We start from the raw sequence: 17,079 nt of genomic DNA, 5'->3' as shown, positions 1-17,079 counted from the left end.
CCACCTTTTCCCATTCATAGGCCTCGAGGCTAACCAACAAATATAGGCCCCCCCCCACCCCAATCCTAACCAAGATGCTCTACTCATTTTTCAATGCTCAGCTCACATATTCAGTCTTTGCATCGATTTTAATCAATACAATAACCAACAAATCAAAACGTTATGAACACCTTATGAATACGGATACAGCCACAGATTAACCCCCACAACACAAAACACAAATTAACGGACCTGGAATATTCTGAGCCGTAACAGGCTCAACAAAGGTTGGTAAACATGGGTCTATAATCACGATGGTTGAAAGGAGTAAGAAAAGGTTTTTCCTTTATCAATCAAAATCCATAACAAATCCGATAAAACAATTTCAATGAAACATGAAAAATACAAAAAAAAACCTGCACACAACCAACATGTAGCAGAAGGTACCTCACTCTCCTCCAGTGTGATACTCTTTGTGAGGTCTCTGGACCAATGGGCGTGCAGGAAGGCGTGGCCTGCGGCAGAGCAGCATGCAGTCGGTGATCTGCGGCGTTGGAGGAGAGAGGAGGAGAGGAGAGGAAAAGAGTAACAGAGACCTTGCACAGTGCGCACGTCATCTCAGCCGCCCCCCTTGAACGTTGTACATCGGTAAGAGCAGTTTTGAATACTAACACACAATCTCAGCAATGATCAACCTGGGCAAATTGTTACAATAAAAATAAATGCACTCGTATAATCTTGAGAAAACTGCAGTTTCTGCAATGCAATCTGAATGTGTGGCGATGCGACTGTGCTACTGTCATTATGGAATTGTATGAAGGGCTTGATTTTCTATTGTTATGTTATTGTTATGTAGAAGTTCGATTTTGGAACAGGTGGAGTCGAACAGAATCTCATTTACAAAATTTATTTTACAGAGGTTCCTTATTATTGTTTGTCATAGGCTACATGCATTTATTTGAGACCGTGCTTTCCCTTTAAGGTCTGTATTTTGTCTTTGCATCTGTTTTGGGTTTTGTCCTTGAATTATATGGCAAAGGCGTTGTAAGTGTGAATTTACGAAGCAGATTGGAATATCCTGGTCCGATCCTGTCTCCACCCCTCACACCCACGCGCACAGACGCGCGCGCACACATACACTCGCAAACACGTACAGATACACGAGCATAACGTTTGTTAATGCTTTCTGCAAGTATATATCTGCTAACAAATGTTTGTATGCTCAAATAAATATTTAATTACATAAATTACATTTCATTTAAAATGTATTAAGAAGATACATTGAGTATGTATTTGGACCTATATGTGACCCTAAAATATGTCATGAAATGTGACAACTCAGAACATGAACATTGGATTCATTGTTATTTGCACAACTCAGGCTGTATCATAAAAATGCAAATCATGCATCTGTTTCTTTAGTATATAATTCAATTGTAAATCATTAAAATTGTTTCTCAAAAAGATCTATATATATTTGAATCTTTTTTATATTTTTATTTGAAATCTACTATGTCATATTTTGACAGTCTTTTTAATGTCCCCCAAATTCTCCTTCTCAAATTCAAACAACCCGCATCCATTTCAGTCGTAATCTCAGTTTAAATAAAACATACAGCGATTATAATCTATATAATCACAGTGTATCAATCCCATATGCACTCCAACCAATGTTAATCTCTTGTGATATGTTGCCTGCCCCCTTCTGCCCTCCAAGTATGTGTGTAAGCACATTGCCAATGTGTGTGTGTGTCCGTGTGTGTCCTGCCTATTTCTTCCAAGCACTACACTAATTTCATTTCAATAATTAAATGTCTTTCAAATCAGCCTTGCAAAACCAAAACAGACAAGCGATGCTGGGGGATTGCTTGCTAAGTGCACGCAGCAACTATCAGCTTGCAAATGCGCGTGTGCACGCGTGTGTGCGTGTCTGCATTCGTGTCCGCGTGTGTGTTTGTGTCTGTGCATGCACACATGTACATGCTATTTTATGTGTGTCTGAAAATATAATACATGATTTGCTCTTAAAATCATGGTTAGATTGTCTCAAACATACGACATATCTTCTCATTCTCTAATCAAATCTGCTGTGCACCGCTGCATAAAATTTAAAAAAAAAAAACTTTAATCTAGGTTTGTCCTCAAATACCTTCATGCTGGTGGTTTCTCAATTTGCATCACAGTAAAATGCACAGCTGAGGCCCTTCGGAATTTGCCTGACAAACTCAATGGAATCCGAATCTCCAGGAGGCAATTGAGTAAATCTTGTCGTTACGTCATACGTCATCCGTCAGCGGCTTTGGCACCCTTCCGTCATTGTCTTTGTAAAGTAAGTAACGGGGTCGGGGGCTGATAATTTTTATGAATAAGGCTGGAGGGTCGAGGCCAGAACGGTAAAGAGATCGTGGTCGGAAGGCAGGGGACTGACCAGCAAAAAAGGGTCAAGTGCCCATCTCTGGTATAAACGGAATGTAGTAGATTTATTTTTGTCTCATTTTAAATAATAAAATGAGAGTCATAGAGATTTAAAAGAACGAAATATATAAACTGTGTTTTGGAGGATTTACTTGGTTGACAAACTTTTTTTGTCACTTACACTCCTTCATTTTGTAAAACCAGAAATTTTCTACTGGAAATATTCCATGTTAAGCGAGTCCTCTTTCTTAGAGTCTTCTTCAACAGTTGATACTTCCTTTTCAGCATGCACCGTATAGCTCTCTACTTTCTATCTCATCATCATGCTCATCATCTACCCCTGCTTCATAAACATTCTGGGAGGCACGCTAAGGCATGTGGATCAGCATCTTAGAGTGGATTTCGTTCAACCTTCGAGCTTCCACTATACAGAAGGGTCCTGAGTTGATGACGTTTCAAGTTACAATTGGCGTACAATGAACTAGTTCTTACGTAAGAATCATCATCATCACTGTCATCCTTATTGCCTTTCCTTTTTCATACAAAAAATTGCCGCTATTATGATTTCACTACTGTGTTAGGGTGGGTTAGTGATAGACTACAGCACATTCAAAGCTTATTGAAATTTTTGATTCCTGTACTGTCGGACTAGAACTGTAAACAAACTATTTGTGCTTAATTTGTTTCCTTGTCTGTATTTCCTTAAAAAAAATCAACTTAACTGTAACTGCTTCCCATTTTGCTTCTTGCTGCTGAATTCTTCTCGTGGGGATTAATAAAGGATTGTTAACCTCTCTCTTCACCCTCTGTTAAGCGTGCAGTGAGTGTCCTGGGATTTAAGGCAAGTTCTGCTGGCCATTATGTCATTTTCTAACAAGGGAGGCAATCAGCCGAGTGACTGTGATGAGGATGGGCCGCAGATGGGGAAATTAGTCTGATGTTGCAGGAGCAATCACCTGCTCCACGTACGGAGATAATTGAAGTAGACCATCCTATACAGCATGACTTAAACTGAGTTTTTTTTTTTTTTTTTTTTTTTTAATGAAACACTGTTAACTGCATAAGGCGTGGAGGTGTGGTGTGACATTGTTGTTTTGGGGAGTAAATGCCTTCTATTATGGTAGTTGTAGCAAATATCTTATGACAGTTTTCTGATTGGTTCATAGCAGCAATTGTACCTAGCAGCGAGTGATGTCCATCCATCAGCCATTCTTTTTTTACCACTTGTCCTCATGAAGGTCACTGGTGAGCTTAAGACAATCTCAATTGAATTTAGGAGAGGCACAATATACCCTGGACCTGTTGCCAGTCAATTGCAGGGCGCATACAGTAAATACAAGAATCATTCACACCAGCGACAATTTCATTGCTAGTTAATCCACACGATGTTCAAACTAGGACTGCTTGGTTGTGAGGCAGATGTGGTAACCACTGCCGTACTGCCGCCGAGTGTTGCGGCCAACAAGAATAATCGCAGCAATTGTGGTATTTTGTTTCTAAATCAGTCAGATAGCGGATGTTTCACTTCAGTTTTAATGTTTTGTAACAAGTCAAGGATGTGTTTCTTGTCTGCGATTTAAAGCATTGCTATTGTTAGAGAAATTCGAATTAAAAGCATAACAGTAAATGGCAGAGTATTGTAGTAATACAGGTGTGGTTCCCACCAAAAATGTTGTTTCCCCCCCCCCAATTCTTTTTATGTGATAATAATCGGCAGCAATTAGAACGGTTATGGTGTTGAAAAATATTGAGACATCATTTGGTGTTTTGTAGCTGCTTGCTTTTCTGCAGACAGGTTTGTGATTGGCTCTATGGATACATTTCAGATTGGCCTAGTTTACTGCTGTTTTGATCTTCAGGCTTATTTGGAGCTGAAACAGTAAAAGCAATTCACTTCAAACATCTGTTAGTTATTGAGGAAGTGGGTCAGAGAAAAATAATCGGCTTGTCTCGACTGATTGTATTCTTTCAGAATTGAAGAATTAAATCAGTTGAAGTTTAACTCGTTCAAAGGAGTTGTGTTTATCTTGACGATGCAATATTTCAATCATCGTGCCAATTGTACAATCTGAAGTGTACTTTAAAAAAAAAAGGGAATTATAATGCGGAATTTGATCCATTGAACACTTAGTTTAATAAAGAAAATCAATAAATGTGTGTTGTGTAATCATTGCACAACACTAGTTGACCCCCAAAATGTGTGTTGCCTTTGTGTTTACACCGCCAAAAATAATTATGTGTTGGCATTAGTGACAAACTACTTTCAATGCAAAGTGCCATCTCCCGTAAGTAACTCACACACATGGCAGCTCGCTGGTATAGAATGGTGGGAAAAGGCTTGACTGGCCACTGTGAAAGGGAAATAAACTGCTGTTGAAGAAACCAAAATCTAACAGGCATTCATTTTAAATTTTGTAAAATATTGTGTACAACAGAGATGTGTCGGAAAGGAGAGAGAGCTCTTGTGCTGGTGAAGAAGACACCTCAGTACATTTTTATCCATCACTTGCTGTTGCCTAGGTAACCTTGGCTTCGGGAGCAAACGTGTAGGTCAAAGTGAATGTGTGTGCATCTGCGGATGTGATCCCGCCGTGTCCATGTTCATCCTTAAAGCCACACGACCTCCGAGGCATGCGAGCTCCAGGTGTACAGTTTAAATGGCGGTAAGGATTACGCTGCTTGCTGACGTCACGTTTTAATTGTGCAAATGTCAACTGCCGGATTACATGGGAGAGATTAGGGACGACTTTTAAATGCTGGTCAGTTTAATTGCATGGAAGGAATCAAATGGCCAAGATTAGGGGATTTTCCAGATGATTTTGATCGTGTTAGTCATGACAGAGTGGGAGATGTTCAACAGAAGGGGGTGTTTGGTTTCCCTTCTTATCTGGAAGGTATGCTGGGAGTTCTACATGAGTAGCTCACTTGAAAAAAAAAAAGAGGCTCACCTGGCTGTTGGGTAGGATCTTCTTGGAGTCAGTGTGCCGCAACTCAAAAGGTCAGATTGTGCTTACGGAGCCACACACAAACGCTCATCTCTCCTCTCGTAAGGTCAAGAACTTTAAATTGTCTTTTTATCTGTAATCCTTTTCCTGCAGCCTTTCGGTATCTGGAGGAGGGCTGCCTCCACTCCGTGTAGTGCCTTCACTGATAAAAGTTGTATTTTAAAATAAAAGTTGTATTTTTCACCTCAACGCAAGCTCTTTTAAAAGCTGTTATCTGACAGTTTAAGTTATTTGTCGTAGATGTTCCCTCTCCCCCGGTCCAGTGAATAATATTTATCAGTTATTGTCAACTATCAATTATCAACAGAAAAGTGTGGATTCGAGAGAATTCTCTTATTTCCTAAAATGTTTCCATCCATCCATTACCTAAGCAGCTTTCATCACAAGGGACCATCCGTTCTCACACTCACACTTTGGGACAATTTAGAGTGTCCAATCAACCTACAATTGCATTCTCTTGGAATGTGGGAGGAAACCAAAGTACCCGGAGAAAACCCACGCAGAAATGGGCAGAACATGCAAACTCCACACAGGAAGGCCGGAGCCTGAATCGAACCCGTGAGCTCTGCACCGTGAGGCCATCGTGCTAACCAGTCGCCGAACGTGCCCCCCCACCCCCCTAAAATGGATAAAGTCATTAATATTCAACAGCTGAATTATCTCAACATTCTCAGTGATTAAAGCATTAATAAACCTTTCCTATAGGTATTCAACCATTTTTCTTCTCGCATCTTTGTGATAGAAATCTTCACTCGTACAACTCTCTACTGCTCCTCCACCGTCTTCTCATCGGTTGACTGACAGACGGCTATGCTATAAATAATTGCGTCTTACTAGCTCTCGTTTGTATCACCATGAAAAGGTTGGAACTTTTTTTTTTTGGTCTTGATAAAAAAAAAATAAAAAAAAAAAAGCTTTGATTTATTCTTGCCTTCACCTCTGTTCTGCTCCACTCAATTCTGCTTCACACACACAAACTGTGCCAACAAGTCTATAGTGTTGCCGTCTGCACTTGTGCAGAAAGAAATGGAATAGTCCATTGCATGAGAAGGAAGTGGCGACACCCCCTGAATAATCATGGCCCAAATTAATAATTAAAACAGTAATTTAGACTAAAATAATCAAATTAATTCATATAAATCACAGAAAATATTACTGATCAGTTCATGTGAGCTGTTTGAGGGCCCCATGAAATCTAAAAAGCCCAGGAAATTGCTCGTACTTCCCTAATGGAAAGTCTGTCCCTGCAGCTCACCACATTGATAAAAAAAAAATAATAATAATGTTAATGAGCTTTCAACCTGGGTTTAACAATTACTTGCATTTGTGATTACATAGAAATAAAAGACAGATGCGCTAACAATGTTTTTCCCCCAGGTGCTCATTGAAAGCACATATGGGAGAATAATGAGAAATCAAGGTCAATATCATCAACATGTGCAGAGGCTACCTGGATATCAGACAAACATAATGCGCTTATGAATTAATACTGGACCATAAATTGTTTCTGTTGCTTTTTTTTTGTTTGTTTTTGGTCTATTGTTCTCCGTAAGTGGTTTGTTTGTTCTGTCCAGTATGCTAAAATGTTGGGCCAAATCACCATCAGCGCATGGCCGCTTGCATTGTTGATGCTGACTATTGTTGTTGTTACTGTGGACGCTCAGATGCTTTGTTTGTCACCTGCACATAAAGTAGCAGCCAGCAGATTCCAGCCTGTCAACGGGTTAGCTCCCAATTTTGTGGGAACATTTGGGGTAGGATTTTTTTCGGGCCGACGATGAGTGTGCCTCAGTGCCCAAAGCCATGTCTGTACTGTAAAAGCATGACAGGATGAGGCTGCTATGAAACGACACACCAAGACTTGCCATTTGTATTGTCATAAATCTGTATGTGAACCTCTTACATATTCGAGATGTCGTAAATCCGTGCACAATTGGTCAGTTTTTCAATACAATACAGTTAAAGAACCCGAAATCAGGCCGATGCAGTGATACCAATGACAGGTGCACCGCTTTGAGTTCACATTCATTTTACTGAAATGAAAACACACCACAAATTATCACAGGAATGTGTTTCCATTGGTCTATCGTTTTGTTTAGTTATTAACACTATGTTTATTCAATGCAAATTGAGTGTTAATGACTTCATATGTGACAGGCAGAGATGTGGCTAATGTGGGCTAACGACTCATGAACATTCAGCAATTTGTTTTATGTTTTTATTCACTGCAGTATATGTTCGGAAGACCGGGCAAGACTTCACAGATAAAATGCATCTGTTCCAGTGAACTGATTGTGTTTTATTCCTGCTTTAATTTGTGCTAGTTTACTGCTATTTATAACAAATTGCCGGTAATTGTTCAACGCATGCTGGGAGATTAACTGCCAAATTGGCCATAAAAAAAAAAAGTCTAATGTAAGCACTTTTGCTGACTCTCTTCCTTCATTGCTGTCTCCTCTCATCCATCCTCGTCCTGGCCTTCATGATTATGTACTATTTCCATCCGCCCACAATTATCTCTCACTATCTCACTATATTGGAATTCCGGCCTTTTTCATAAATAATCTTGGCTTCCCTCCATGCTTCTGTCCCCACCTCTGGCCTCCCGATCCCATTATCTCTCCCTAATCCACTCGACATGTCCCGTTATCGTTCCGTCCTTTCTCCTTGTGTCGTATCATTCCCTCTGTGTTTTCTTTGCCAATCTATTCCTCTCTTCTGCATTTTCATTTCACATGGCATCCTTTTTCCAGTTCAGCTGTCATTGCAGCAATGTGGATCCTGTACACTTCGTCCTCTCTCCTCCTGCTCCTCTCCATCCTGTTGCTGGGCTACAGTTGCCGGGCGGCAGACATTCCAGAGGACACTACATCAGAATTCTCTGTCAGACTGTACCATCAGCTGCAGGCGACAGGGGGTCAAGACAACATCATTTTCTCCCCCTTGAGCGTGGCCCTGGCCCTGGGCATGGTGGAGCTCGGAGCAAGGGGGGCGTCGCTGGAGGAGATCCGACAGGCCGTTGGATTTGACAACCTGCTGCCAGGTGACAGTTACATTAATACAACTTGTCAGTTTTATGCAGAGAGACAAAGCTGCTTTAACTCAACCATCCATCCATTCTCTATAACGCTTCTCCTCACTAGGGTCAAAATGCTTCACTATAACGCAGTCTAACTATGGGATTTTGCAGAGTCGGTCAGAAATGAAAAGTAAATGTTATAATGAGAGAAGCAAATACCATTAAACCAAATTATAATTATTATACATAACAAAAATCATAAAGTGCAAAATTACGAGCATTTTTTTTAAAGTCATATATTGTAATATTAAGAGAATTAAAGTCAGTGTTATGACTGAGTTCGAATTCAATCAATATTACATTATTTTCTAGAAAATATTTAGCGAGTGTCCCAGGATGGGTTTATGCTCATCTTACAAATGGCATTAATTTCAAATTACATATTTCCTTCTTATATTAGAAATTTACTTTTGCAATATGAAGGAAATCAAATCTTATGAATATTTCGAATTCATTCCCTGATTTTATACATATTGTTGTTTCCTTCTTTTACGTGTTTGCTACGTACAATTCCAATAATGCTTGTTAATGAAGTAAAAAAAAATCCATCTGATTTTATTTTGTCACCACTGAACAAAATATAATTGAGTAAATTCAACACACCATTTTTTTTCAGCGTAGGTCTTACTTATGCGATATACTATATCGGGAATTTTCTTTCCGCTTAAAGTGCATTTGGACATAATATCTCAATTTAGGGCTACAATTTTCTCAAAGATACTTTGAACTAGAATTTTAGAACTTGCTTGTACATTTTTGCACTTGTAAAATGTACAAACGGCATTTGAAATCTCGCCTTTCCCAACCTTCATTTAGACCAGGCACATACTTTACATTACAAGAAATGCCACAACAACTGGATACACAGGTTTATTACTATATGTACCTTCTCCCATGTACACTGAAAAAAAGTCTGTTGAATGTGCTGATTCTATTGGAAGTGGTTTGCACTAAGTAAAATAATCTGATCCACATACATTTTTAAGTAGGCTATGCATCTACTTAGACATGTATCTTTATCCAGATGAGTCTACTGTGTGCAATCAACTCATTGTAGTGGAAGAGCATTGGATTGTTCTGCCTGTCACCATATGTTACATTTATAAATAATAAAAAATAATTTTCCGACAAATGAAATGAAATTGAGTAAATTCCTGTCCCCGCCAGATTCACTGCTCTAGGGGTCGTAGATTATATCGTAGTGCATTTTTTCCAGAAAATCTTATCCGGTGTCTTGTGGGTCCAAATGTGTAGAGTGATGTCTTTCTCCTGCATACCCATTCCTTTGCGATATGAACGTTTTTGTGCCCTTCAGGTGCGGAGTTCTCTTTGCTCCAGAACTTGACGGCAGCGCTGTTTGAGGATGACACCCAGTACACGCTGCGCTTGGCCAACAGTCTCTTCCTACAAGACGGCATCGCCTTCAACCCCGAGTTCCTGCATCTGATGAAGAAATTTTTTGGAGCTAATATTCAGACGGTTGACTTCAGCGAATCAGCAGCTGTCGCAGAACAGATCAACAATTGGGTGGAGAATCATACCGAGGGTGAGTAAGAAAAGAGACCATGAGACTTGTTGCAGTTTACTGAGCATGCGGTCTACAACCAACTCCCTTGTAGGTAAGATCCACGACCTTCTATCTGCCGAGGACTTCAGCAGCGTAGTTCGTCTGACCATGGTCAATGCCATCTACTTCAGAGGCTCATGGAAAAATCAATTCAGGCCGGAAAACACGAGAACCTTCTCCTTCAGCAGAGACGATGGTTCGGAAGTCCAGACGCTTATGATGTACCAACAGGGAGACTTCTCCTATGGTAAAAGTCTTTACTGTTCATCACTCATGACCTTTTTACTGATGCCTTCAATTTCTGTGTTAGGCAAGGTTGTGCTCATCATCACCAGACAAGCACTATAAAATCAGTTTTGACATGTATTTGTTTCAGGTCAGTTTATCCTGAAATTTCTCCAGACAGACAACTTTTTTTGGTTTGTTTTTGCCAGTAGAGCCAAAAAAGCCCACCTTAATTCTGTAACAGGTCGGGATACGAATTTGGATTGTGAAATTTGCAAGTTCATAAATTGTCAAAGTACTAGGAAGTTTTTTTGTTATAAAATGAATGTACAAACAATTGAAAAACAACATTTTGTTTTTCGTTGCAGGAATTATTTTGTGTTTGATTCATCACAAAATCAAAAATGGTACAGCCATCTTTTAAATAATAAATATTAATAATAATTGAATGACTCAAGACAATGCAAAGTTCTTCCTATAGATGATATTTATAAAAGTGTCTTTTTTTTAAATCGATGAGGTCTACATCATGTTTACATTTGGTCTTTTGAGGCTATTTAAACATTTGCCAATTATGTTATAATTTTATTTAATATTCACTTTTGTTCATCTGGCGGTGTGGAAACTTCATTTGAACATATCTTTTCGTTTAGTTTTTCACTATATCCAATGTTGCTCTATGGCTTAACCGACTTTATTGGCCCATTAGGTGCTATTTTCTTCACTAGCATCATAGATAGGTATCAATTAGAAGCAGATTAAAACACATTATGTTTTATATGTTAGTGTCAACAGTGGGTGAATGTGTTTGAATGAAACGGCTAGTATGTGCCTCCATCCTATTAATTTTTTAATTTGATGTGCTGCCAAATGAAATTACGTCAACCTTTCACTGCATCGCTTCTAAAGTTGGTGCATCTGCGCTATTTTGGTGCAGTGAGATTGCACACTGGCAAACGCCAACGTGCACAGACTGCTCACACACGGACGTATGTGTGCCCGTTTGTTTGTCGGGAGATGACTGTGAATGTGTGTGAGCTTTGAAGAATAAAAGGGACAGGTCCATGGAGAAAAGGTTTTCATTTTCATTTTTTGTAGGAATATTTTGTTGTGTTAAAGTCGAACACACCCAATCGCTGCAGCAACGTTGCCTCATCTCAGCAAGTAAAAGGGTGGGGATGAATTCAAAGTTAAACATAAAACTTTATTTTATACTTTTTCCATTTCTTCCTCCCTTTACAACTATGAAACCTTATCTTATCAGTAAGCCTCGCCCCATAATATAATAGTATTAAGTATAATGTTAACTTTCCATGTATTTGTGTAATTGTACCCCATTTGACACGTATGAGTTTTCTTTAGGGTAAGATGTGATTTTTTTTTTTAAAGATAAATCAATACATTTTATATATCATCTATTTTACAATGAAACATATTTATATAATCACGCATCATCAGTTAACTTTTTCTAAAGGCAACCTTGCTGATGTTCAAAGCAGTTTTCTACAGTTTTTTGAAGCACAAATTCAGTTTGGGTCCTCAAAGTGCAGCATGAATGCTTTTTAATTAGACTTTAAAAGCAGTCTCACAAACTGTAATCAATACTGTCGTTCAATGTGACCAAAGAGGTGTTCATCTGCGCGAGTTCCTCCTCAGGGAACTCACAAGGCGAGTAAACCGAGACACTCCGTGAACGTCAGTGCATATATTTGTGTGTGTGTGCGTGTGACAAAGCTTGCTTATTTCACGCCTATTTTCCCACTCTGTTTGCCCCCCCAGGTGAGTTCAGTGATGGCTCCCAGGAAGCTGGCGGTGTTTACCAGGTCTTAGAGATGCCGTATGAGGGCGACGACATGTCCATGATGATTGTCCTGCCTCGGCAGGAAGTGCCGTTGGCTTCTCTGGAGCCCATCATTAAGGCGCCGCTGCTCGAGGAATGGGCCAACAATGTCAAACGACAGAAGGTGGAAGTTTATCTGCCACGGTGAGGACTCACTCTTTCACAAAAATCGCTTCCGTTCAGAAAAAATTCTCAAGACTGCACTGATTCCTGTTATGTGGTTGTCTGATTTTTTTTTCTCCTGTTAAATTTCAGCCTCATTACTACTGTTAATCTAATCTACCCATCATCAATAATGCTGATCTACATAACTTCAAAGTGCGTCTACTGGACCATCGAGCGCATCTGAATATAGGACGCAGCAACAAAATTTGAAAAAAGAAAAAAAAAAAAAGATTTTCCTATATAGTCACACTTGTCTATAATGTACAGGTGTCGACCAAGGTTATTTTAGTTAGCAGAAACTAACAAATTAACTAAAGCTAAAATTGAAAAAAAAAATTGTTAATGAAATAAAATAAAAAAGAAAATGCTTTAAAAGAACGGAAAACTAACTGAAACTACATTTTACGTTTGTAAAACTAAGTCAAACTAACTATAATTATAAAGAGAATGCCCTTCATTTTCATCTTTGGCAATTAATCAAATACACAAGCTTTTGGGCCAAGATTCGTTATCAGCCCACAAGTGGTATTGTCCCGAAACGGGTCAGGAAGAGAAATAAGGAAACAGCTGTAAAAAAAAAACAAAAAATCCTCCCGTAGTCTTTGCTGATGTGCTGATGTTCCTCAGATGGCAAGAAGTATTTTGTAAAGTAAGTCTTGCCACAGCGATATTTCACAACGCTCTCACCTCTTAAACTTTAAGTTAAAACTGCGATTGACCCTAACTCTATTGTCACTTCCGCCTATAAAAAAAGCATGAATTACCGGTAGTCGCATCATTGTTTAAGACACAGCGTTCAAAGTGTGTGAAAAAGGCAGCGGTTGATAGTCTAGCAATTGTGGCACTTGTAAGTTAGCAATTGGAGTCTTTCTTTTAAACTAATCACATTTGAAATTCTTCTCTCAATTCGTCCTCCCAAGACCAGTGAGCTGTCCCTCGATGATGTCAGGATTTCCACATCCTGTGATTGGTTGGCCATAGCAAAACTTTTACAGCCAAGTTCAACTAGACCAATGCATTAAATAATCAAATCTCTGGTGAATGTAATGTCTTTTATTAATTTTTATTATTAAAATTTTTGTCACGTTAGTCATAAATACTGCTTCTGAACTGCTTCAACATGTCACAGCTGCACTCTGTTACCTTGGATTTTTTTGTGCAGAATTCCAGTAATGGGTTCTACGGTTTTAATGACGTTTTAATGGTGGCATTAATAGGTGGATTCCTTCTCGTAAATCCCCGCTTTCAACTCAGCAATCAAATGCACAGTCCACCACTGGATTTACCAACACTTTATGTGTATCACTGTGTTTACAGTGACAGAGAACTGCACTGCATCAAACTTAGGGGGTTTCCTTTTTTCCTAATGTTGTGATTGTATCATTTAGGTTCAAAGTGGAGCAGAAAATGGACCTTAAAGAAATTCTGCAGGAGCTCGGAGTAAAGAGCATCTTCACGAAGAATGCTGATCTCTCTGCTATAACAGGCGAGGCATTTGGATTTATGAAACATCTGACAAATGCCCAATATAATGAACTTTAAATCAAATCAGTGTGGCTGCAAAATAAGTCTGTAATCAAAATCGGTTCATTATTTGTGTTGATTTGCTGCACTGAAGTAGCCTCCAGTAGTTGCTGAAGTAACCAAGGTAACTGCCATTGAGTGGGCAGTTTGAAACTGTCGCATCCTCTTGTAAAAATTGTTTCAGTGAGAGAAACACATGTACGGTATATGGAAGAAATAATCACCTGTAATTAACGGCAGCCTCTTCTGAAGAATTACTGCTGATATGAATGAGTCTTAATTCGATTGTGTTCTTTTTGCAGTCAGCTCAGTTTTTTCACAGAGATCATGATTTTTTGTTTGTTATTTGGGGGCTGGGTGACTCAGATCTCAGTCACATTGCCACTCTGCTGTAGCTCACATTGTCTTAATGCCTTTGATGAATGTGCGCTACAAATGCAAGTAATGATCTTTTTTGTGTCTTGGTGCGATTGTTGCAGGTGGGAAGGAGCTTTATATTGGCAGAGCAGTTCAGAAAGCCTACCTGGAGGTGACTGAGGAGGGAGCGGAGGGAGCTGTCGGATCAGGTAGACTTATTATTCTTTTTGCAGTTTAGCACGCCCTGGGAGTATTAAGAACAAGAAATGTCGATGTGGTTTGTTTTTAGGAGGAACGTGATAGCTGTGTCAGTTAAGTAAATTGTCGGACCAGTGGGAGCCTATTTGACTCTTAATAACATAATTTGTGTTCAGCAATGTAACTAATTCACTTACATTATGTTCATGTCATTCTGGGGTGGGGGAAAAAATAGTGGCTTGCCCAAAATTAATACTGCGATCAATTTATTTTCTGTAACTCATTAATCATTTCTAATTCCATCACTTTAAACTCATGCTGTCAAGCGATTACATTTTGTAACTAATCGCAAAAAAATAACGCATTTTATTTTGTGACGCTTCTAACAGGTATTTACTGGAATAATATCGTGAAATGAATGTAAATTCACCAAATATGAAGTTTATTTTAAATGAAAGACTGTTCTAATTGCTTTCTTTGATCCATGAATATGAACCAAACAAAGTTGGGCATTTTGTTTTTTAGAAGCAATTATAGAAATGTATACAGTACATTTCGTTATAAGCGGGGGGTAATTGATGTTTTGCTTCCGGGTCTTTTCCTTGTCTATCTCACAGGAATGATCGCCCAGACCAGGACTCTGGTGCTGTATCCACAAGTCATGGCTGATCACCCATTCTTCTTCATCATCCGAAACCGGAGAACAGGTATGTGAGCGTGCGTGAGTACATACGTGCCAGTGTGCGTTTGTAACTTGCCAAATCGTGTTCCTTTGTGTAAAAGCCATAAACCACAATGCGCGCACGTGTGTGTGTGTGTGTGTGTGTGTGTCGCTTCAGGGTCTATCCTCTTCATGGGCAGGGTCCTGAGCCCTGAAGTCATCGAGCCTAACGACCATGACTTTGACTCCATGTAACCCCCGGCGTGATGTCAATCATTATCAGCAAAGCCGATTAATCCCACCTCTTCTACCATCACCTGCATCAACTGTATTTTATAAAAATATCAAATATTGATTATGCTATACTGTATATTGAAAAAAAAACACAAATGTTTTTTGATATGGAAAGCTCGATGGATATAGACACAGTGAGGGTTAAATTGTAAATATTCTCTGGGTATGTAATGGAGAGTATTCGATGCGAGTACACATGATATTCATGCAGAACCATAATGTAGTTCATCTGCTGTATACACGCGCACACACACACATGCAGACACGAACAATCCACAAGAACATTTGATTCTCTTCTTTTTTGTAAACATACTAACACAATCTCTTTGTATACCTTGTGTTGCCCTTTCATATATTTAACACAGTGTTCTATATATGCTCAGTATTTGTTGTGGCGAAAACATGCAGTCATCGGTCTTAGTCATCAACATCTAGCAGACGATAATCTTGTTGGGGTTTTTTTTTTGCACCGTAGGCACATGATTAAACTGCCGAAGAACTATAATATGCCTTATCACATGCGAGTGGTTGAGCAAGCCTTGCTGGGCATCTCACAGGTGAGCTGAGGAGACTGCAGAGTTGCCATAGAGACCAACTGAGGCTTGCTGGCGCACTGAAAAAGGTCCACTGCACCAATTTTTTGGCTGTACATATTTAAGAAGAGGATAACACCAGCTGTATACACTCTTATAATCAATAAAAAGATCAATGATTTCATGCCTAAGCTTGTGTTTTTTGTGATACGCAGTATAATGTATATTATGATACGACAGACTGACACCTTTTTTGATCCATTTTGCATGTTTTTTTTCTTTTTTTGCTGAAGTACAAATATAACAATCTTAGTAGTATAGTGGAATTGCTTACCGTTTGTCCATCCACCTATCCATTTTCTAAAGCGCTTATCCTCATCTGGGTCACGGGTGGGCTGGACCCTATCCCAGTTGATTTTGGACAAGAGGTGGGGCACACCTTGGATTGGTCACCGGTCAGTCGCTGGGCACAAACTAGCCCTTACATTCACACCCACACTCAATTTACCTACCTTATTTTTTAGGGGCTTGAGCATAAACCTACACGGAACAAACATGCAAACTCCACACTGGTACATTTTACATGTACCCTTAGGTACATGAGGCGGACATGCTTACCGCTATTCCACTGTGACGCCATCTTTTATACTCTGATTGTAAAAAAGGCATGCTTGGTTGCACATCTATGACCCACGCTAAACTGACAGGGCATACATGTAATCTATAATCGATTTGTCTGGGAATAGGGCCAAATAATACAAGTGTGAAAACTTAAAATTTATATTTAATGTATATTTTTTTTAATCCAAAGGGAAGCACTTTGGTTTAGAATAACCGGGGTGGGACTGGGATGAATCTCTGAGGAACACCACAATTAAATGTTGACTTTTGTTGAAGTTTCACAAGCGTTCTTAAATATTCATTTTCACCAATGCCGCAAGAGTTGTTTTTTAAAACATTGATTTATTATTTTCCACCCTTTTGTTAACGGATGATTTTGGTTCCCGCTCACCACCAATGACGACACGCAGGTTAGAAAATGGATGGATGATATGTTGTTATTGGCCTACACTTTAATAATTTGTCGAAATCCTCATAAATGAGCGTCTTAATCCACAAAAATGTTGAAACATTATCGTGGACACAAATTCAGAGCAAAGGAAGCCTCCGGTAACATGAGACATGAGTTAGCAGCAGGCCATTATATAACAAAGAAGGCAACTCAGGACAAATAAAA

General features: G+C 39.2%; 1 protein-coding gene across 2 annotated transcripts; it reads left to right on the top strand.

The window, feature by feature from the left end:
• Positions 1 to 494: 494 nt before the first annotated feature.
• serpini1 (serpin peptidase inhibitor, clade I (neuroserpin), member 1) lies at positions 495 to 16,033 on the top strand. Of its 2 annotated transcripts, none has more exons than XM_088300730.1 (9): positions 495 to 627; positions 8,153 to 8,442; positions 9,794 to 10,024; positions 10,098 to 10,292; positions 12,050 to 12,254; positions 13,664 to 13,761; positions 14,279 to 14,365; positions 14,972 to 15,061; positions 15,194 to 16,033. In XM_088300730.1, the coding sequence occupies exons 2-9, from the start codon at positions 8,172 to 8,174 to the stop codon at positions 15,268 to 15,270; spliced, it is 1,254 nt and encodes a 417-aa protein (XP_088156856.1). In that variant the 5' UTR covers positions 495 to 627; positions 8,153 to 8,171; the 3' UTR covers positions 15,271 to 16,033. The 2 variants fall into 2 exon arrangements, with proteins under 2 accessions (XP_088156856.1, XP_088156857.1); XM_088300731.1 differs by having other exon boundaries at positions 513 to 627; positions 8,158 to 8,442.
• The last annotated feature ends 1,046 nt before the right edge of the window (positions 16,034 to 17,079 follow it).

Source organism: Idiotropiscis lumnitzeri, chromosome 7, assembly GCF_059441095.1.
Source record: "Idiotropiscis lumnitzeri isolate Australia: NSW breed Sydney's pygmy pipehorse chromosome 7, RoL_Ilum_1.0, whole genome shotgun sequence".
NCBI classification, from domain to species: domain Eukaryota; kingdom Metazoa; phylum Chordata; class Actinopteri; order Syngnathiformes; family Syngnathidae; genus Idiotropiscis; species Idiotropiscis lumnitzeri.
This window is presented reverse-complemented; position numbering and strand designations above follow the sequence as displayed.

Bases quoted from the DNA above. Each gene is read 5' to 3' on its own strand.
- serpini1 (XM_088300730.1), top strand. From the start codon at position 8,172: ATGTGGATCCTGTACACTTCGTCCTCTCTCCTCCTGCTCCTCTCCATC. The intron at 13,762-14,278 runs GCGAGGCATTTG...CGATTGTTGCAG, and splicing joins TGATCTCTCTGCTATAACAG to GTGGGAAGGAGCTTTATATT. The intron at 15,062-15,193 runs GTATGTGAGCGT...GTGTCGCTTCAG, and splicing joins CATCCGAAACCGGAGAACAG to GGTCTATCCTCTTCATGGGC.